At 42.4% G+C, this 23,711-nt stretch overlaps 1 protein-coding gene across 1 annotated transcript; it reads right to left on the bottom strand.

Moving 5' to 3' along the window:
- Window positions 1-20,218: 20,218 nt before the first annotated feature.
- On the bottom strand, window positions 20,219-22,890 carry LOC117727442 (alpha-1-antitrypsin homolog). The gene is made up of 4 exons (XM_034527761.1): window positions 22,215-22,890; window positions 21,660-21,933; window positions 21,302-21,449; window positions 20,219-21,121 (listed from the first exon to the last, which is right to left on the bottom strand). Exons 1-4 carry the CDS (start codon window positions 22,882-22,884, stop codon window positions 20,930-20,932), a joined length of 1,284 nt encoding a protein of 427 aa, XP_034383652.1. The 5' UTR covers window positions 22,885-22,890; the 3' UTR covers window positions 20,219-20,929.
- Window positions 22,891-23,711: the final 821 nt, after the last annotated feature.

The following is a 23,711-nucleotide window of genomic DNA, read 5'->3' as shown; positions in this document are numbered from 1 at the left end:
ATCTTCAGTCAAGAAAATTTAAAGTCATAGGCGACAGATTTACATTTTCCAAAGAGGTGCCCCAAACTTATAAATGCAAAGAGATGTCTCATTATCATATAATACGTGGGGTTGATCAGTCACAACAAAAACCTTGACAGCAAAAAGGGAACGTAAGATTATTACTGCAAAAATGAAGCTGGGTGTGGTCCAGCACGGCTACACACACACAACTGTGCAGCTCTGCTCTATAGACTCTGATGCAATAGCTTCAGATGTTCTTCATTTTCTCGCTGGTTTTATGGATTTAAATTTTTTCATACATCACCCGTTTTTAATTCGAGCAGCAAAATGTTCTATTTCAAAGCATTCCTAGATTATAAAAGCCACTTCAATACTGATGGTGACATGGTGATAATAGTGACACTAACATTATTCTCACTCTGTAAAACAACGCCGGACAGTTGAAGAAGTGCACAGGTGAATTAGTGGTTTGGAGCAGGTGTAACAGAAGGAAGGACTTGTTTCGGTGACGGCAGTAAACAAGACAACTGCAATTTGAACACGATGACAGGCCTCGTGCCAAATTGATAAATCATATGAAAATTCTTTGGAAACACGGCCCGATTCTCAGAATTGCTGTCCTCTGAAACTGTACCGCGCTCGTCTTTGCGTGAGAGGATCAGGGGTTCCACCAACTTGTGTTAATCTCACTGGCTTCAGAAGCCTGTTAAGCCTCCCTGATTGTTCTCCTCCGGAGCCCTTCGCCGATCTCCCCCTCGACGCCGATGACACATGCCCGGCATCACACCGGCTCAATTATCCATGAAATATTCTCCCACACGCACCCTCTGATGACGAATTATGTTGACAATGACTCCCCGGTGCTTTTCATTTGCCATTAAGATTCCGGGATGTGAGAGGGGTGGTTGCGAGGCCCCTTTTAATGTTCGCCTTGCCCGTCGTTTTTGTCTTTAATTGTGTTTATGGTCTGTTTCCCTCTCCTTTCCTCTTGCAGATTGGTATGTCACTGGTCACGGTTGCCATGACAACAGCAGGGAGCAAGTGATGGAAAGTTAGCCTTTTATGGTATAGAGTGGCCCCATTGTTCTATTTATACTGACTCAGGGATTTTAAGGGTTGTGGGTCCTCAACAATATAAACACATGCCCAAAGTAGGTTGTGCTTTGCTAAAATGCATTGAGATGCTTTGTGATTGGCATTTGTAGAAATATGAAGTGATCCAGCTCTTTGTTATTCAGCGCCAGCACCGCACTGCGATAGCAAAACTCCAGCCTCATCTTTAATTCATGATTTACCACTTCACAACAACAACAAAATTCTGCTTTTCCAAAATAATCCAGTTCTACAAAAGACAAAAAAAGGGAAAAAAAACTGCCGTCATGTGCCAAAGGTTTTGCATCAAAGGGAACCAAGTAATGCCGGTGGCAATCACGCAAGGAGCCGCTCTGGAGACTGTCTGTGTTTGTCTGTGCGGACACAAGAACTTCGCAGCCCATTCATCGTCTGCTTGCCCAGCTCTGCACAACAGGACCACCAGGCTGCGTTATCGCTGGAACACACGGACACACCAACACAGGCACCTTGCAGGGCCGAAACATCAGCAGCACGCTGTTGCGTCTCGGGGATAAACAGAAACACACTTCTGAGGTTCAACAAGCAGCAGCAGACACACAGGCTCATACCCTCAGTACCGAACACAGTCTGCTCATATCTGTCTGGACATGCTAACCTGAGATTAATTAATGAAAATCAGATGAAAACAATGTGTGAACGAAAGATTGTTCAAGGACTATTTTTCTGTCCTTATAACACACACACACACACACATTTTCAAACACACCGCTTGAGACAACTTTAGTGAGTTAAAGGGTTAACTCTAGATTTCCATCTAAATTCAGAAGTTGGAAGGCGATATAGGAATGTATATATGTAGCGATGCAGTCACTGTGGGAGATTTTTGGATCTCAATGCCAGACTGAGAGGAGAAAATCACTGTAAAATAACTTTGAGTTAAAGACTGGGAGGGTTCATCCAAGTGGCAACCACCACGACTGAAGCCAAACTTAAAGCTCCACTGACAGGGCTTGACATCAACCAAACTTAATTGTCCAAAAAGGAACATGTAGGGCTAGAGAAGGAAAAAAAATCAGCAGGGATTTATTAATGGGAATTATGTAACTTCTTAACATACAAAACAGCCTCAAAGCAACAAGACTCCAACGACAGAAACAGTCAGTTTTACATTGTAGACCACATTTCATTCAAACTCAAACTAGTTTTTAAATATGAATACATCATGTATGTATTTAATATTGCTGTGAAAACATCTTCTTTAAACAACTATTTACTTCAACTACTTGTATTCAATTAAGTTTATCGCCAAAACATAATTCTTTACAAGATTACATTTGAACACACTGTGGTAAAATGTACATAATGTAACTTAATACGACCTCCATCAATGTCTAGCCAGCCAGGACTGTGCTGCCCCCATTGCTGCTAACAGCTAGCAGCTAACGTTAACTAGCTCTCCTGCTGCCGATGTCAACACAGAGGAGTGGTTCTCAATGGAGCATTATTGGGGATCATGGAATAGAAGAGCATCCATGACGATCTCCCCATTGCATGTTTTTACTGAATATCGTTCGGTATGATCAGAGCGGATCAGACAGCTGCACGAGGTATTCCATCGTTAATGTTGAGCCCCGGCTCATCAATAATTTACAATGGATCCAATCACGACAAATGAATCTTATCCACAGATCATTATTATTAAATGAATCTTATCCACAGATCATTATCAGTAATCTAATTTCCAGTCGTAGCAAGCAGGTGTCACTAGTATAAGGGCTAATAAACCATCATCTGCCCGGTGCCCAGCAAAGACATTAGACGTTAGCAAGTAGCTGTGTGGAGTGTGTGGAGACCAAAACAAAGCTAAAAGAAGAATGTTGCTTCCTTTCTTTTGGACATAATATGGGCTCATGTTTTGATTAACTTAGAATGAACCCTTCATATCTACATGGGGAGCAGGTCCTAATTCATGGAAATGCACCGCCATGTTTCTACAGGAGCCCAATGAGGTTGGTGGCAATCGGCAAAATCACCGCTCGAGGCCACTAGGTCTGAAACACCACTGTATTGATTAGTATAGCTTTAAGTAAAGAATACATTGGGCTGTGTTTGCTTCAATTCACACGGCTGCTGCCTCTTGCATCTCATCTCTCCTCAGCCCAACCCAGCCCTAGCTCTGTTATCCAAATCTGAATTTATGAGGGGTGATGCAAACTGGCAACACATGTGACTGAGGGGAGCGATGGAGATCAATCAGTGCTGCGTGTTTCTGAGCCAAAATTGGGAATGCAATCCCTGTCGGTCAAGTCCGATTTGGAGGAAATATAAAGCGTGCAAGCCAGAAGGTCATATCTTTGATCACACTATTTAAAAAGGACATCTATTGCCAGGGATTTGGAAAATATTTCCTGTTTTGCTTCAGCAAATCAACTTGTAGACTGGTTTTACATTACATTACATGTCTTTTTTGGGGGGGTCCCGCTGTGTTTCCTGGCTATCGGGGCCCATCTGAGCCAAACTCAGCAAACTTCAGTTTGTCATGGAAGCTATCAAAGACCTCATCATTGAAACCAGGTTGGTGTTCATGTGGAGCATTGCGACAATATCATATTCTTTTTAGTCCAGTGGATAAGAATTACATGTATATGTGCAGTGATGAAATGCGACTGTTTGGCTCAAATCGGGGGCTCGAACGCTCGACTGAGCTGCAGATGGAGAGGGGGGAGAGCGTGCAGCGCTTTGTTTGCTTTGATGATCACATTTCTCCCAGATATAAATATGAATCTATCTCCAAAAGTGTAAGTGAACACGTTTGAACCGTGCCACCGGTCTCATTCGCTACGCTAATAAGCTACAATTCAGCTTTGATGTGCAAGTGTGTCACCTCCTGAGGAAAGGAGCAGCAGGAGGGACTCTGCCTCTCTGCCACGTTTTTTATTTATTTTTATCTCCTACACAGTGTATCTGTGAGATGCCATCTGAAGTGAGATACAGACTCATGCGCTGTTCCGTACATCAAATTATTAATCACCATAACAAGGAATCGTCTGCAGCGCCCACAAACTGGTACAAAAGAAAGTGGCAGTTCCGACTGTGGGTAAAGGAGAAATATCCATAATTAATTGATGGCAGATATGCCACATGGGACAAGCAGCTTTCATGACAAATTGCCAAGCATGAAGTGACGAACAATAAGATGGAGGCATAAAAGACATCACGGGAAATGCACTTCTCGTTCCCTCACAGTGTTCCTCTCTTCTGACATCCCCGCCTGTCTGTCCTTGAACCCCGAGCACCCCTTGCCTCCCTCCCTCAGCCCCCTTCTCATTAACACACCTTTCAACCGCGACATATAGATGACATTTAAATACAAGTCACAGGCATTAACATTATAAACATGAGGGTTTTATGATGGCTCGGTAATGAGGTGTTATAAATCCCGGGGCCACGGTTCACAGTGGCGGCGGACACATAAACCGCAGAGAGCGCTTTAACGAGGACGCCGCTCCATTCTGCTTCCCCACGGAGACAACATCTGAGATCCAGTGAAGCCACTATATTACTGATTTATGGGCTCACGGTGCAGGTAACAGACATATGTATTAATATAATGTATGACATCATCTTATCACTCCAAGATAGATGGAAGGATGGAAAGCCTGTATGCCCTGGGTTCATCCAAGTATGTATGCCCTGGTGTATATTTGGATAGCTTTTCTCCCATTAACCTAGACCAATTGTCCTCAACGGTTTCTACTTCTAAACCGTCTACCTGTCTCTTAGACCCCATCCCAACGAGGCTGCTTAAAGATGTGTTGCCTTTAATTGGCACCTCTCTGTTGGATATTGTTAATGTGTCTTTGCTAATAGGGCATGTACCACATTCCTTCAAAGTAGCTGTAATTAAACCTCTCCTGAAAAAGCCCACTCTTAATCCAGAGGTGTTGGCTAACTACAGACCAATCTCTAATCTTCCCTTCCTCTCTAAGATCCTTGAGAAAGTAGTCGCAAATCAGTTGTGTGACTTTCTACATCAGAATAGTTTATTTGAGGAGTTTCAGTCAGGATTTAGAAAACACCACAGCACAGAGACAGCACTGGTGAAAATTACAAATGACCTCCTAATTGCATCAGATAAAGGACTCATCTCCGTACTGGTATTATTAGACCTTAGTGCTGCGTTCGACACCATTGATCATGACATCCTATTACAGAGACTGGATCAGTCGATTGGCATTTCAGGTACCGCACTAAGTTGGTTTAAATCCTATTCATCAGATCGATCTCAATTTGTATTTGTAAACGATGAAGCCTCAATGACCACCAACGTTAATCACGGAGTTCCACAAGGTTCTGTGCTTGGACTAATTTTATTTACCTTATATATGCTTCCTTTGGGCAACATTATCAGGAAACACTGCATAAACTTTCATTGCTATGCAGACGATACTCAATTATAAATATTGATGAAACCAGAGGATACCAACCAGCTCGCTAAAATTCAAGAATGTCTTAAAGACATAAAAACATGGATGACCTGCAACTTCCTGATGTTAAACTCAGACAAAACTGAAATTATTTTACTGGCCCTGAACACCTCAGAGATCAATTATCTGGTGATGTGGTTTCTGTAGATGGCATTGCCCTGGCATCCAACACCACTGTAAAGAATCTCGGCGTTATCTTTGACCGATACTTGTCCTTTAACTCCCATGTTAAGCAAATCTCAAGGACTGCATTTTTTCATCTACGTAACATTTCAAAAATCAGGCACATCTTGTCTCAAAAAGATGCAGAAAAGCTGGTTCACGCGTTTGTTACTTCCAGACTACATTACTGCAACTCCTTATTATCAGGCTGCTCTAATAAGTCTCTTAAATCCCTCCAGTTGATCCAGAATGCTGCAGCTTGTGTACTCACAAAAACTAAGAAAAGAGATCACATTACTCCTGTATTAGCTGCTCTGCACTGGCTCCCTGTAAAATCAAGAATCACATTTAAAATTATTCTCCTCACCTACAAAGCCTTGATTGGTGATACACCATCATATCTTAAGGAGCTTGTAGTACCATATTGCCCCACTAGAGAGCTGCGCTCACTAAATGTGGGGCTACTTGTGGTTCCTAGAGTCCTAAAAAGTAGGATAGGAGCCAGAGCCTTCAGTTATCAAGCTCCTCATTTATGGAACCAGCTTCCACTTTCTGTCCGGGAGGCAGACACAGTCACCTCATTTAAGAATAGACTTAAGACTTTCCTCTTTGATAGTGCTTATAGTTATGGCTGAATCAGGTTTGCCCTGGTCCAGCCCCTTGATATGCTGCTATAGGCTTATAGGCTGCTGGGGGATGTTTTAGGATACACTGAGCACCTATCTCCTCTTCTCTCTCTCCTTATGGATGAATTTACATCTCTCCATTGCACCTTATTAACTCTGCTTCCTCCCCGGAGTCGTTGTGACTTCACGTCTCATAGGGTCCATTGGATCTGGAGGTGTCTGATGCCTGGTGAACCGGCCTCCCGCGTTGGCCCTGCTGTTACCCCGCCCCCCCCTCCTCTCTACCTCCTTCTGTTTCATGGATTGGAGTTCCATTCATACATTGTCATATTCATGTAATGTGTTTATGTAACTTTGTAAATGCTGTTCATTCTGTACACATGACATCTATTGCATCTATACATCCGGGGAGAGGGATCCTCCTCTGTTGCTCTCCTGAAGGTTTCTTCCCTTTTTTTCCCTGTCAAAGGTTATTTTTGGGGAGTTTTTCCTGATTCGATGTGAGGTCAAAGGTCAGGGATGTCGTATGTGTACAGATTGTAAAGCCCTCTGAGGCAAATTTGTAATATGTGATATTGGGCTATACAAAATAAACTGAATTGAATTGAATTGAATTGAAAGATGGCTGACGGATAAATGGACAGATAGACGGACGGACGGACAGACGGACAGATAGATAGATAGATAGATAGATAGCAATTTAGTACCTAAATGGATAAGTGGTGTCAGAAAGAATCAATGTTGAGAAAAACAAAAGCAATAAAGTGCAGTTTGAATGATGCGTCTGCAAGCAAAGCCATTAAGCAGCCGATCAATAGCGGAGGACAAGCAGCCTGAGTATTAAACCGATCATGACATCAAGCTAAAGGCAGAGAAGGCCTCTGAAGACTTCCTTTTGGCAGCACTTTATTTCATCTGCAGCAGAGCCTTTTCATTAAGAACTGGACATAATAGATGTTCCATGTCTCGGTCAGAGTTTCCCCGGCCGTCAAAAACAGCATTGTTCCTCAGCTTTATGTCAGAGTTTCCGACAGCAACACAGGCATTGATCTTGATTATAGTCCACTCTCAGCCACGGGTACGAGGCGGGTTTCGTCTATTCACTATGTGTGTTTGATTGATTTCAGCTGAAACACACAATTCAGAAAAAGTGTTCACGACACTACCCAGCAGACTGCAGTTCAGCAGAGTCTCAAGGCACACCTGGGCCGCTTTTCTGTCACCGTGTTGTGGACTCACTGCAGGGTCAACGCTGCACTCTTTTACAGCTCTGCATGTTGGTGTCTATTTCCTCTGTGTGGTGTACCTCAGGACACAACAGTGCACAACGGTGCAGAGCGAAGCAGGCCTTTCATCATTTATTTCACCTGCAGGTTCTCTATAACAGCCACTTGAGGGCAGAAAAAATCGATGTGATCTGAACTCCCCGTATAGAATTGTGAGCCGATGTGCTCATGCCTCGGGGTAGATCGCTGAAGCCGAGGTGCCACTAAAGGTAACAGACTCCAAACATGTACATGGACAACATGTGAAATCAAGTGAAAATAGCTGATCAACTCAATAATGTGAACATAAAGACAAAGGTTGAAGGTTTCCTTTTTCTCTATGGAGTCAAGTCTATGGACTATGAACCATGAACCTTTTCTACACTGAGTATTGTACGTGACAATTCAATTCCATTCAATTCAGTTTATTTTGTACAGCCCAAAATCACAAATTACAAACTCCCCTCAGAAGGCTTTACAATCTGTACACATACGACATCCCTGACCTTTGACCTCACAACGGATCAGGAAAAACTAAAAATCTAAAAAACCCTTTCAGGGGAAGAAAGGTAAGAACCCTTCAGGAGAGCAACAGAGGAGGATCCCTCTCCCCGGATGGACAGAAGCAATAGATGTTATGTGCATTACAGAGTTACATAAACACATTACATGAATATGACATGAAATTTATGAATAATTAGTAGTAGGCATGGACCACGATTATCAGCACTAAGGTCTAACAAGACAAGTACAGAGATGAGTCCTTTATCAGCACTAAGGTCTAACAAGACAAGTACAGAGATGAGTCCTCTATCAGCACTAAGGTCTAACAAGACCAGTAGAGAGATGAGTCCTTTATCAGCACTAAGGTCTAACAAGACCAGTACAGAGATGAGTCCTTTATCAGCACTAAGGTCTAACAAGACCAGTACATAGATGAGTCCTTTATCAGCACAAAGGTCTAACAAGACCAGTACATAGATGAGTCCTTTATCAGCACTAAGGTCTAACACGACCAGTACATAGATGAGTCCTTTATCAGCACAAAGGTCTAACAAGACCAGTACATAGATGAGTCCTTTATCAGCACAAAGGTCTAACAAGACCAGTACAGAGATGAGATGAGATGAGTCCGTTGACTTATTGCACGTCACGTACAAAGTGATATTAACCCAGCGCACTAAACTTATGGACAAAACTTTGGCTTTATTTAACCCAAACCAAGTAGTTTGGTTGCGATAACAAGTGCTCCCATATGTGACGGGTTGGGAATGAGGTTGGGTAATTATTACCTACACATTATGTTCAATAATGCATGATCTAAGGATCATGATGAATACATTATCACAATTATTATATATATTTAATTCTGATATGTTACTTAAAAACAGAAGAAAATCCAACACCCATTTACTATTTTTTACTCTGAATCATGGGTGAAATGACACATTGTATTAGATATTAGTTTGTATTATTAAATATGTGTGTGTCTTCTCAGGTAATGTGGTGTATCCTATCGTGTGGTTGCTGGGAATGCTTCACTGCTTCGTGATTATCTTACCATTAATTACCATTTTGATGTCCCCTCGACTAAAGTAGAGCATCATCCTACCAAACTTCTTTCAGATTGCACCATTAATTCATAAATGAATGGTGCAATCTGGAAAGAAAAGTGTGGGTATTAATTTACACAGACACAACAGATTTTAAAGAAAAAAGAAAGCTTTGCCTCATCACATTCTGAAAACATTTACATTATTCACATCTACCTGTCATATTAGTAGTTTTGCAAAGTGTTAGAAGCAGCGTCTGTGAATGAAGGAAGATATTACCCTAAACATGTGTAAGTAACGAGCACATAGCTTGATCATAAACCATCATAAATGAGAGGCGATGTAATCCGATGCTGCAACATGTACTGGTTCACAGGTCGTTGGTCTTGAAGATGCTGTTGGCTAATGTGGCATATGGATCATGGATGTGAGTGGATGCTAATGTAAACATGCTCCGGAATGAGGATTCAATTATTATCGTGGTCTCTGGATTGTGTGACGCGTCTATTACGGCACTAATGCAACGATGGAGTTAACAAAATAATAGTATGGAAATACATTCACGTTATGTATTAACACTGTATGTGCATAATAAGGAAGTAAACATTAATTATTAACTTTGTCACATTGAGCTCCCGATTCAAAGTTAATCAGGAACAAATAACAACAGAGAGTGTGATATCCAGAATGTTCATCAACACTGTTTCTTTGCTCAAATAATGTTATGATTGTTCATATCGTTCTGGACTGGGCAAATACTTGTTGGTTAATCCTGATTTTCTTCCTTTCGGGGTAAACATTCTCGACCTCTGGTGACTTCTGCTGTGTGTGTGTGTGTGTGTGTGTGTGTGTGTGTGTGTGTGTGTGTGTGTGTGTGTGGGTGGGTGCGTGTGTGCACGTGTGCCTGTGCGTGCACGTGCGTGCGAGTGGGCGTGCGTGTGCGTGTGTGCGTGTACGTGTGTGTGTGTGTGCGTGTGTGCGCGCACGCGCGTGTGTGTGTCTTGTGACAGGATGTTAATGAGTCAGTGCTGCTGTCTCCATCACTGCTCCGTGATATTCTTCAAAGTGGGCTCTTTCCAAATGCTTCAACAGGAGCCTCTGCAGTCACATCGATGACAACACTCCGGGGAGGGAACGTTTATTCGTGCCGCTTATGTCAACACCTGCAGTGTATCCTTTATGATCCTGTAAATCTTTGCTGATTGCCTCTATCAGACAGAGTGGTGTGTGTGTGTGTGTGTGTGTGTGTTTCCCAAACGGGCCAGCAGCAGTCTCACCACGCATTAGATGTGATGGATCAGCCACACGGCGCCACACACCTTAGAGCCGCAGGTGCTAAAAAAAAAAACAGTCAACACATGTATCGAGGACCCGGAGAGGGATTCTGCAGGCCGATGAGACGTGACAGGCGAATAATAATGAAACGCTGCTGCTGTCTTAGCGCTGACCTGGTTAGCTGCAGTGCGAGTGAGATGCAGAGCAGCGGGTCCTCTGTTCAAACCGGCTGCGTCTAATCCTATTTGTCAACAGCAGAGACACGCTCACATGTTGGGGTCACGCCGCCCAACAGCACATCAAGACGTCAGCCATCGCCACTGTGTGTGTGTGTGTGTGTGTGTGTGTGTGTGTGTGTGTGTGTGTGTGTGTGTGTGTGTGACTCACAGGTCAGCGCAGGTAGCCAGTGATATGCTTTTGGAATGTCAGCATGAGTTACATCACAACAAAACAATTTGAGTTGACGTTCTTGTCGGTTCGTCCCCTTTTCCGGCATGCAGGCTTCCTTCCACATAAAAGCTGTTAAGATTCCTCTCTGTACATCTCTTCCTCGCTCCGCGTGGCATGGCAGACATGAATAATAAACATTATCGGTTTGCTTATTGTTTCGTCTATTGACGCATGAGCCGCCTCCTTCTGTCAACCTGGCTCCTGCCTCTTGTTCTGTGTTGGCTCTGATGCACATTGAAGCAGTCGGTGCCACTTGTGTGCTCAGTGGATTTTGTATCAGTGTCCTTAACGTATCCAGTGTTCTTAACGGCTGATTACAACGGCCAAGCCTCAGCTCCTCTTGTACACCATAAAACATCATTTGGGACTATCTCCGCTAGGATCTTGATTTGTGAAAATAAACAACCCTACAGTATATCTCACTGAATGCAAACAAAAAGATAGGTGCTAATCTGCTATAGAAGTACACATTTGTTTTCCTCCGCAGAGATGGAGTAAAGCTTTGGCTCTTGCTTCTTTCTTTTTTTCTGCACATGTCCAAAACAAAAAAAGCTGCTGTCTTTTTGGGCAGATTCCCCCTTCAATGTGTTTCCCCTGGCTGAGACTGCAGCTATAGCACACATGATAACAGATGACAGCTGGAGTAGCCCCTCCATGACCTTCCAAGCATTCAGCCCATTTGACTTTGATGTGTAAAGTAGAGCAATGAATGGAGGAGCGGCTGTGCTTTAATTCTGCTCTAAATTACAAACCCAAATGAGTAGAGCACGAAGCCAACAATGGGGAGGTGAAGAAGCCCTGCTCTCTTCCCGTGACACGATAGTGCCATCTACTGGAGTGTGTGTGTGTGTGTGTGTGTGTGTGTGTGTGTGTGTGTGTGTGTGTGTGTGTGTGTGTGTGTGTGTGTGTGTGTGTGCGTGCGTGCGTGCGTGTGCGTGTTTCACAGTTTTAACTGATGCTTGTGTGAGTGCTTATCTGAGTCCAAATGTTAGAAAGCATATAGATACACACTCTGTTGTGCATAATAATATATGTCTCCACAACATAATCAATAAGTTGGAGTAATCCCTAATACTCCTCCCTCACTGGGTATAAAAGCGTTTTTCATTTGTATATTCAGCACAGAGAAAGTTTCCTCTTTCAGCAGATAAATGTGAAAGTGTCAAACTCTTCCAGAAATACATAACTCCAGAGTGACGCTCAAACATCCAGAAAAACATCAATAAGGAAGGACACAAGATGGGGACATCCACCCTGGATATTTCCATATAAAGCTGACCTTTGATACTAATCATGATTGGCATTTCTCTGCAATAGCCATTTGATGTGTTAATAATCAGTGAATATCTCTTTATGAAGTTATTGTTTGTGTTTACACAAGGAATTTGCATGCATGTAATCCTCACATTTGCAGTATATTGTTAACGCATTAATGCAAACATAACTACTGCTGCTGGGTCGACTTCTGTCTTGAAGATGTCCCGGGACGCGATGTGGTCGGCGCTGATATTTTGATGTGCAATCTTTGCATCAAATAGTTATTGTAACATCCTACTTTTGTCTATTTTTTTCTTTGAATAACACATAATTTCTGACATATTTGATGAGGACATACTGACCTCATACATACTTTTGTATATCAGTACTGAAAGCACATGTTTTATTTAAGGAGACAAGTCACATTTTGTATACTATATATATATATAAAGAAATTTAACTTATTCCCAATATGTAGTTTGGATACAACCTTGTCAACAACATCTTTTGACATCTTCTTGACAATATAATCCATTTATTCTTATTTCCATGTTTGTATTTTGAGCATGCAGTCACACATAATCACTCCATCACTGTTGGCTACTTAACATTTGAAGTAATAAGTGGAAACATGTTTTGGCTGTGAATTTGGAGATGAATTATGTTGTTATCTCCAGATGAACAAGCTTGTTTTCTCAAGATAACAACATAATTACTTTGTGATCTCGAGATCAGGTCGAAACGGTATTAAAATAAATGTTGGAATCATGTTTGTTTTGGGCTTCATTAGATAATGCACAAAGAGTTATTAACATCTCTTTTGTCAGGACAGACCGCCGGGGCCAATCAGAATATGTATGCTCCAGTGATGTCACATGAATGGGTAAATAGTTATATCACAAGAAATACAAAGGAAGAAGAAAAAACAGAAATTGAATGTCAGATATTAAAATCACACAAAACACAGCTTTCTCGTCTCGACCACTCAAAGCACGTTGACACGACATTCACCCATTCATCATTCACCTCTTCATACACCAATGCATTGTGGGATATGTCTTCCCCTCACTTGATTTCTGCTAACAACATTAAATGCTTTCAACACAGATATATATAATCACATAATACATTCATTGATGGACGTATTAGTTTTCTAAAGTCTCTCAAAAAATACTGTTAGTTCAATGATCTGCTATCCATAAGTTTTTAAGTGTTGATGTACCCCTCTCTACTGAAGAGCGCTGGGTCTTGCCTCCTTTAACATTCCATGTGAGACATGTCAAAATGTCATAGTATCCGTCGGTTTGGGACACGTCAGTGACGACGTGTCGATATACCATAAAAAACGGGACACAAACGAGTCTTTTTGTCAACTTTACTTCACCGAGTTGCACAGGACACAAACACAGGTCTCCATGAGGAGAGTCCTGTGTTTGTTTGACCCCGCCGACCTGTGTGGATGATCTCCCTCTTTCTCCTGCGTCGTCACGACGATGCCCTTAATGCTGCGAGCAGGTGCTTTGTGACACGTTGGGAGTGAGAACAGGTCCCACTCCCTCAGCTTCCGCATTGAGTTAACATGGGACCCTGCTATCAACTGAAAGCACAGAGACCAGGCCTACATCAACCTGTCTAATTCCTGGAAAGACAGCCATTACTTCTTTGTTATATCTTGTGTCAATGCACTTTATAGCTAATATTCTTTAGGTTGTATATATACTGCAATATATGTCACCATTTGTTTTTGTTTGCTTCATTTTGCTGATGTTAAGAATGCATATAGTATTTTAGTATCTTTTGGGAACAGTTTATTTAGTTTTAGCTCATTCAAACTGATTCATGCTTTATTGAGCATAACAATCCCTCTCTGAGGATTGCTGTGAAATTATACTTTTTCCAATAATTAGGGTTTGGAAATAATGACACAGAAGAAAAGAAAACCACCAAGTGGTTCTCTTTGTCTCTCTCGTCTATGAATCATACTCCTGGTTTCTGACAGCCCGAGACAACTGCATCTCTCTATGAGTGTCAATGCAGTTGCTAGGCATCCTTAAATGGGCACTTGTTTCTTCACCACTGTTACAGTAGCAAGAGTATGCATGCAAAACATTGCACTCTCAAGCTGAATACAGTCTCTTCTCTCATTGGTCCCATCGGTGGATTCAGCATAATATATCTTATCATGTAATGATCGAAGGCCTGTAGAAGTGGGGCATCAGAGCAGCCTCTATCTTCACTAACTGCTGTAACATCTTGTTTTAAAGCTTTGTCTTAATCTCATTTCTGTCAAAATATTTGAACCCTGTCCAAACAGCCGCACCGAGATGTCTATAAATTCATGCCTCTGAATGAATTGTGGTGCTGTAGGATCAAATAACATGTGGCCATAAGGCCATTCCACAAAATGACCATGCAACAGCAGTCTAAGAGTAGTATTCACATGTGATTGCCAACAGTTACTCAAGTCGAGTAAATTGAGCACATAAAAATTATCTGAATTTATGAGGTCAACGTTTACTCTCAATAGATGCTCATACATAAACAGTGAGTCATCCTTAAACCTGCATTAACTCGTTTTTTGGGCCATTTTGGCCCAGCGCAAACAAGCTGTTGACACAACAGTAATATATCCTCAAAAGTTTACAACCGAATATAAAAGTAAATGTTACACTAAAATTCAGAAAGAAAAAACGTTGGTGTGATAACGTCATATGACAGCTGGTACAAATAGAATGTTTAAAGCAGTGCCAGACATGTCATGTATGTGCTGACATTACTCCTGTATTAGCTGCGCTGCACTGGCTCCCTGTAAAATCAAGAATCACATTTAAAATTCTTCTCCTCACCTACAAAGCCTTGATTAGTGATGCACCATCATATCTTAAGGAGCTTGTAGTACCATATTGCCCCACTAGAGAGCTGCGCTCACTAAATGCGGGGCTACTTGTGGTTCCTAGAGTCCTAAAAAGTAGGATGGGAGCCAGAGCCTTCAGTTATCAAGCTCCTCTTTTATGGAACCAGCTTCCACTTTCAGTCCGGGAGGCAGACACAGTCGCCTCATTTAAGAATAGACTTAAGACTTTCCTCTTTGATAGTGCTTATAGTTATGGCTGAATCAGGTTTGCCCTGGTCCAGCCCCTTGATATGCTGCTATAGGCTTATAGGCTGCTGGGGGATGTTTTAGGATACACTGAGCACCTATCTCCTCTTTTCTTTTTCTCCTTTACGTCTCTTCATTGCACATTACTAAGTCTACTTCCTCCCCAGAGTTTTTGTGACTTTATGTCTCATAGGGTACCTCCTTCTGTTTCATGGATTGGAGTTCCATTCATACATTGTCATATTCATGTAATGTGTTTATGTAACTCTGTAACGCTGTTCATTCTGTACACATGACATCTATTGCTTCTGTCCATCCGGGGAGAGGGATCCTCCTCTGTTGCTCTCCTGAAGGTTTCTTCCCTTTTTCCCCCCGAAAGGGTTTTTTCTATTTTTGGGGAGTTTTTCCTGATCCGATGTGAGGTCCTGGGACAGGGATGTCGAATGTGTACAGACTGTAAAGGCAAATTCGTAATTTGTGATATTGGGCTATATAAAATAAACTCAATTGAATTGAATGTGTATATCCTTGTTCCTGCTCGGGCCCGTCTGTCAGTCTCACTGCTGTTTTTCCCCCCGTCACATCCGACAGAATGAGCCGCGTGAGTCAGGACTCGCACGCCCAACTTGACGCCATATGCATTATAGATGGCCACTTCGCAATGTGTGAAGATTAGCATGCGCAGTTTGATGCATTTGATCTTCGACATGAAGGAATAATAACCAAAGCAGAGAGATCTGAGAGGTTTCCAGTTTAGAAGAAGGGGAGTCGTGGCTCGACACTAATGTTTGTGATGTGATCCTGAGAAGGGGGGGGGGGGGGGGGCATACTACAGTGAAGACTTAACTTTACCTAATTAAACTGCAAGAGATTTATTGCTATAGAAAACTGTGCTTTTATTAATTGTATTTACATTTAGCTCCAAACTACATCTTACGGGAGAAATGTTATAAGAAGTGTCTTGTCCAAGGACACATCAACATGGCCGAACCTCTGACTGAAGGACAACCCGCTCTGTCTCTGAGCCATGAGTCGCCTCCATCCCGGCAGGGGGCGGTATAGGGAAGCCTCCCAGCATGCACCAGGGCTTTTATTTAATACATTGTGTTCTAACTCTGCTGTTTCCACACCATCAGCTTTTATACAATTAGAATAAAGATTTTTTGTAAATGAAAGCGTGGTTGACTGTGAGTGATGTTGTGTGCTCGACTGGTGCAGATCATTGCATTAATGGTTTTGTGTTAGCGCCCAAAAAAGATATCAATAAAGAGGCTCGGACACGAGGCTTCCTCTCTGGCAGCTTCATTGATGCATTAGCTCCCTGTTCTGACCTCTGCAGGTCTGACTAATACATCACGTATTGAGCCATCTCTCAAACAGGTAGATAAACTCCTCTAGCAGGTAGGTATTACTTTTTCAAAGATTTGAACCTCGATAACCTCTTATTTACGTCTTAGCCTTAGAGAACTTAAACATGTCAACATCTTTCACAAGACTGCCAGGAGCTGATGTGGCAGCTGCTCCTCCTGGGAGCATTAATACACACATACAAGAGAGAAAAAACAAATATGGAAGACAAAATGTAATAAACATAAAACAATGAAAGAAAGTCAGTTTACAACAAGGCTGAAAGGCTACATAAGCCAAAAATGACTAAGCATCTGATGATAATGCTACATGCCGATGCTAAGCTAAGTGTGGCTGAGGATGACAGGGAACATCATTAGTTTGGAAGTATTTTGTCATAAACCAAAGTATTTAACAAATACAAATGTTGGCCTGATGATGGTGCTAAAGGAAAAGTCAGGTGGCCACCAAAGTCAGTGAGGATGTATCTGTGCCCATAGCATCTGGAGGGACTAGGAGGACACTTCATGCTGATGCGTATGCCTCTTCCCATTGTTTTAATGCTGTTATCAATGTGCTATGACCAGGAGAAATGGTGACCAATCGGACACCACCGTGTGGTGATGGTTGGCCACTGCAGGCAGTCTGTTGTCATTCTGCCACCAACAGACATGATGTCATTGGAGTTTCTGTCGTTGGTGACACCAAGTGTTGTATACTGTGGGGGAATCCTGTCCGAAGTGAGAGTAAGAAACACGCAGAATATGTATTCAACCTCTTTTAAAATGTAATGTGATGATTCCTTTCCACATTATTGTGCATTCCTTGCCTCTCTGTAAAAAGAATGAATGGATTTCTCAGGATGCGGATGTTTGAAAGTAGTGATTTCATGTTTCATGGGAGTTTAATGTCTTGATTAAAGATGTCTATAGAATGGAATGGTCTATGGAGTCCATAGTATCCTTACAAGCTCTTGTGAGACCAGGTCCAATGAAAAGAGTCTGAAGCTTTAGGGTAGTGAATGTAGGTTCCTGTGGTCACAATGATGTCAATCCAGAAGCAGAGAGAATAAGTGAAAAAAGGCAAAGGTATTTGAGGTCAACCATCACAAAATCTCCTTCCTGTTGATCACCCTGCATGAGTAGTTGCACCAGTAGTTGCATGTATGTATGTTTATTAAAAATCACATATACTTTACATGACAGCTAACCTTTTGGCAAAAAATGACATTTAAGGTTGCCATTGGCTTCTTCTGATTTCTGATCAAACTTGCTTGTGTTGAAATGTTTATCAAAGTCTATATTATTGTTTCCGACCTTATTGTTATGAGATAATACAGTGCATACTTCTCCAATTGTTCTGCACCTCAGCTGCATTGCCACAAGTGAGATGATGTCATAGATTACACAACTCAAGCGAGTCTCAGTCTGATAATATATTTCTGTGCAGCACAGAAATGAATAGGAAGAAGTATCTGACTGGGGTAGGAAGAAATACATCCAAAATATATGAAATATATTGAAACTAAACATTCAAGAAATAGTATCGTACATGATGTTTTAGATATGACAGAAATACTGTTATTGTCCTTTAAACTTCCATATGGGCGGTATATAGAAGAACTGTGCCTGGTGTGAACAGAACACCTCTGCAGGATTGGGCATCCGGCTTCAGTCCTCCACCTGGTCATGTACAGCAGACTGGACGGACTTCAAAAGAGCTTTCTGGTTCAGACTCTTCGGACTCACGTCCCTGTGTGTGGGTGCTGACAGGAGACAAAGTGTATGTGTACTGATTGTGTAAACACTCCTGCAGCCACTCGTCTGTTGACAGGTCAGAGGACAACGAGTGGGAGGCGGACAGCCATCTGATTATCCTCTCTCCGCTGTATCATTGACCCAGTGAAACCTACTTCAAACTGTTCAGCCATGAAAAAATGAAGGATTAATTCATCTCAAAATAGTTGCTGATACATTTTAATGGTGTTTTATAAACATAGTTTGGGAACGAAGCCCACGCCCCGAACTCAGCCAATCATCCGAGCCCTATGTACACGTCGAACCCGTTCACTCGCTCTTCGACTCAGTTCCCTTCCTCCCAACCCCATTCTTGTCTTCCCATTTCTCTCCCTCTCTCTCCAACAGGACTACAGGAACAACGCTAGAGCTTCAGAAGAGCCTCTAACCACCGGACGCAAGCAGCCTCCCATCGCACCCCTCCAACCCTCTCTTCACGACCCCCTCTACCCTTCTCATTCCGGCTGATAATCATCCCTCGATCCCTTCATTCATTTATCTCTCAATAAACCATCTGTAAACTCATATCGCTATTGGCGTGGTCTTTGTTTGTGAACTGTCTCATTGACTAATTGATGGTATGCAGCTTAACTTAAATTACTATATTACTATTACTATAACTAATTTGAGTAAAACAATTGAATGGTAATCCAAAGATGAAATAAAATCCCTTAAAAAACTAGATTGGTTGTAAAGGTCTTAAGAGGTTAATATCATTGGTGAGACCTGTACTGGCCTTCGTGCCCTTATCCATTGATCGGAGCTATTGCTCCTCTTATTTCTGTATTTGAGATTCAAACTCTTGGGAATAACAGGAGCTATTGCTCTTGTTCTAGCAAGCCAAACATCGGCCGGTTTAAGACAGCTGTATGAACCCAAATGTATTTTATTTTTGCTTCGTTTGATTGCAATGAACGAATAACAGGGATTTCGTAATTTTGCCTCATTCAGAAATTCGCGTGACGTTGTATCACGAAAGGCTATCAGCGTTGAGATTGTCCTCTGGTCCTTATTGACATCAATATTTTCCCGATGTTGGACTTACTTATCTACTTACTACCCAGCTGCTTGTGTATTTGATTATGCTAATCTGTCTCCTTGATTCCTTTACTCCTCTCCTTGTGTCTTGGATGCCGTTTGCTGAGTCGAGGCAAAAGGCATCTAACAAATGAGACATCCTCGCCTCAGAGTCGTCTGTTAGAAGGTGCCACAGGGATGACGTATATGTGTATGCCAACCCAGAAGTTATCCTCGCCCTCTATTGCAGAAAATAAGTTCTGTGTCAAACGTTTATGATGATTATTTTAGTCTGCAAGATAAAAAAAAATTAACATCACTTTTATGGTTTTTGAAGCGTAAACCTAATTAGCAGATAAAAAGATAAAAAGCTAGCGTAGGCTATAAAGGAGCTCCACTACGGTCCCATGAGGGTGAGTAAACACAACGAGGAGAAGGCGGACTATTCGGCACGATGACGTTTAGTCATCTCACTGAGCCACTTGTTTTTAAGAACCTTTAAAAGCTTCGAAGTTCATGAGAGGGCTATCTACTGGTGGATTGTTTTCATCATCAAACTAAATTTGAAAATCTCGTCAGCTTTTGTTAAACACTATTTCAGGCAGGAATTATTATATTTGTAGAGTCCAGGCCACAGTTGAGATTATTCCAGCTGTGTGTCACGCCTCTTTCATATGTCGGGTGAAGAACAGAGGAGAGGACACACTGGTTACTCAAGATCGTTCTAAAGACCGGTCTCAGGCGGTCCTGTCTGGGCCTCAGACGAGGAGGATTCTGGATTTTACAGTCACAAGATACACGTCATGAAACATGTGAAAAATGTGTTTTACAAAGTTAGAAAGCTTTGTTTAAGTCAAGCCTGACGTTGCATAATACACCAAAAATCCAGGTCTCTCCCACACAATGAGGCATGCAGCATATTGATTAAACAAGCTGGAAGGTACATTATAACCCAGAAATCAGCAGCCTTCGAGGGAGAAATAAAGAGACGCATTTAAGACTTCTCAATTGGGTTCCTTCTCTCAGTAGTTCAGAATTAATTACTTTTAATTACATTTGTTCTAATGTTCCATGAACTCAAGGTTAAAGTAACAAAACGCCAGTTGTTCATGACAAGTCTTTATTTCCCTTCACCTCGCGATGTTGAATCAGCAATAGCACAATAACATGTCGGCTCAGTCTGTAAGCAGATGCTTCAAGCAATATACCTACTTATATTGTTTTTTTAATCTTTATCAATATCAGAGTCAGCTGGATACAATACATAATGATGTATTTAGACATATATACCCCTAGCCGAGTTCAGATGACAGACAGTAATACATGAGTCACTTGATAGAGCGGTTGTCCTTTTCATCATTCATCAAGGACAAACTAGGAATTTAGCATTTCCCAAATCTCTTAATATCATTGTGACATCTTCACACGGCTTTAAGATGCTGAGGTCAAAATTACATTTATGTATATCACTACAGTGTGAACATAGTACAAACGTAACCCTTGGGCACCTAGCATCTTTACATGGCTGTGGGGTTGTTGATCTTGCCCATGAAGAGGATGCTCTTGGTCGAGTGCTCCAGAATGAAGACCATGAAGGGCCTGTCGAGTTTCATGGTTTCAGGCATGCTCATGGGCATGACCTCGATGCTGGTGGCCCCCGCTGCCACTGTTCCTGTTTCATCCACGCTCAGCAAGGCCTGGTGGGTCACCTGTGGGGGAACCGAGAAGACGCAGTCAGTGTCTAGTTCCAATTAGAGCGCAGGAAAACTGTAGCTCGCAAAGGGTCTTTGTGGGATCTACTCTCTTCTATGGATTTGTGCGCATGTTAAAGAGTAATTGTGATTTCAATTCCCATAACAAACATGTGAGGGCATGTTCGCTGATCCTACCTTTGCTACTTTGAGCTTCTCCTTGTCGGTTAAGCCAGAGAAATCAGCGGTGTTTGTGAAAGCGTCGGCCATGCCCATTTCTGTCAGGGTGCTCCCCAGGCAGGCATCAGCGGAGATGGAGAACTTTGGCAGGAACAGATTCACAGAACTGAGAACCGCAGAACATCACCAGTGTTACAGTCACTTGATACATACAGTCGAACTACAGCTTGGTCACTCAACTTGAACGAGGACATGACGTCTACTCAGAATGTTGTCGGACATTGGACACTGGAATTTATCCAGGTTAAAAGCCCAACAAACGACCACACTGTCACCGTACACTTTACAACCATCAACAGGAGGATTTCTCTCTTACCTCCTGAAGAGTGAGTCATGCCAGTGCCTGATGTGGTCCTTGTTGATGTTGCTCTCCACCTCCTTCATCTTGCCTTCATCGGGCAGGACGATCATCATGGAGGTGTTGCCCCCTTTGTAGGGCAGCAGGATGACGGTGGTGTGGTTGTCATCATCATGATAGAAGTCGTAGCGACCGGTCCTCATCATCATGTCCACCTGAACCTTGGTGGTTTCGTCCACATTGAAGTCGGCCTTTTTTGTGTGGTTGACATTGAAGTGTTTCACCCACTCTCCTGTAGGAGAACATGGAGGGGAAAAGTAATCTAGTTGTCACATGTCAATTTATGGTTACGCATAATGTTGCAATATGTGCTTTAATTCCCATGCATTATTTGAATATCTTTCAGACTTGTTTGTTTTACATATCCATGGTATACAGGGCCCTTGAGCTCCTTGAACTACACAAGGAGATGCTTCTGAACCTGAATAGATGTATAGATGTGTGTTTGATCAAAGCAGCTTGCTATCTGCATGGATGGTTTGCTCTCTTTCACAATTAATCGGTATGTCCTACCACTGAAGTAGACATAGTTGATCAGCACCATGGCCATCGCAGGGTTCAGGTTCTTCACCATATCTGTGATCTTGTTGTGGGTTTTATTAGCTATGTATGTGTTGATCTCAGCTGCAGCCTCAGCAGGCTTGGCAAAGTTGACATCGAAGACATGAGCAGAGTAGAAGTGCTTGACGTCCTTCAGGAACATCTCCAGGGGACTGGAGCCAGAGCGCAGGGCCACGGCGTTACCCACATGCAGGTGATGGCCGCCTTCCGTCATCTGGAAAAGATGCTCGTACGCTTCGTTGACCTGAGCCTGTTGTAAGGCACTGTAGCCCAGCGTGGAGAACATCTGGCGGTGGGTTTCACCCTTGGCCCCGGTAGACAGCATGGACAGGGCGGTGGAGATGCCCAGCGGTGAGAAGAAGATGTTCTCTCCAGCAGCAGCTTTGGCACTCAAGCTTTTGTAGAGGGCAAAGGCAAAGTCAGCATTGGGAGCAGACAGCTTGGCGCAGCTCATTTCTCCCTCATGACTGTGAGCATCGCCACCATGGGCGTGGACGTGGTCGTGGTTGTGGCGGTGGTCGTGGTGGTCGTGGTGGTCGTCGTGGTGGTGGTGGTGGGGGACTGCCCAGACTGTAGCCAGCAGCAGTGCAAAGAGTGCACAACTAGCAAAGATCCCATGCATCTTTACAGCCTGTCCAGGGAAATTAGAAGTTGTTAGTTGGGCTCAGCCACAGTAAGTGATAGTGGTATTAGATTATATAGGACCATTTTAGGAATTCGTTTTTTATTTAAATGACAAGTGGACAAAAGTCAATGACTGAGTTAAACAGGGTACACTGATATGATTTAGCATCTAATAGCTCTACATTTCCCAAATATTACGTATTATGTCTTTTTACTTTTTACTTAATCTGATTTGTACCAATAGCAACAGTAAGTTGGTATTGTATAAAATACATTTATTTCTAAGTGCCATGCTTACCTTTATGGTCCTCTTTGTTGCAGACGGTTTCATAGAAACGTCCCCATTATATACAAGAGCTCAGAGAATCAGCTGACAGTTGAGTCAATGATTAACCCAGAGCCAGTCCCCATATGCTCCTGTGCATAGAGATATGACCTCTGATTATCTTCCCTGAAGCAACACCACTCACTCAGCACAATTACGTATCTCCTTCATGTTAACATTAGTCATGACATAGTTGAAATCATATATATACTAGAAATCACTGGGGTTTCATTACTGAGGGAAACGTGACTTAAAACCTGATTTTCATAGAGCCATTCATCAATATTACTGGGTCAGTTTGCATGTTCTCCCCGTGGCAGACATGCAGTATATTCTGCAGACATGCAGTATATTCTGCAGACATGCAGTATATTTCAAAATGAAACATCATTCTGTTTCATGCCAAACCATTAAATAACAAAATGGTTGATGTCTAAACACATGTTTACTGACTTATACAATAAATATACAATCGTCAGCTGGGTGCAGTATAAAGGAAT

This window comes from Cyclopterus lumpus, chromosome 24 (genome assembly GCF_009769545.1).
Source record: "Cyclopterus lumpus isolate fCycLum1 chromosome 24, fCycLum1.pri, whole genome shotgun sequence".
Lineage (NCBI taxonomy): Eukaryota > Metazoa > Chordata > Actinopteri > Perciformes > Cyclopteridae > Cyclopterus > Cyclopterus lumpus.
This window is presented reverse-complemented; position numbering and strand designations above follow the sequence as displayed.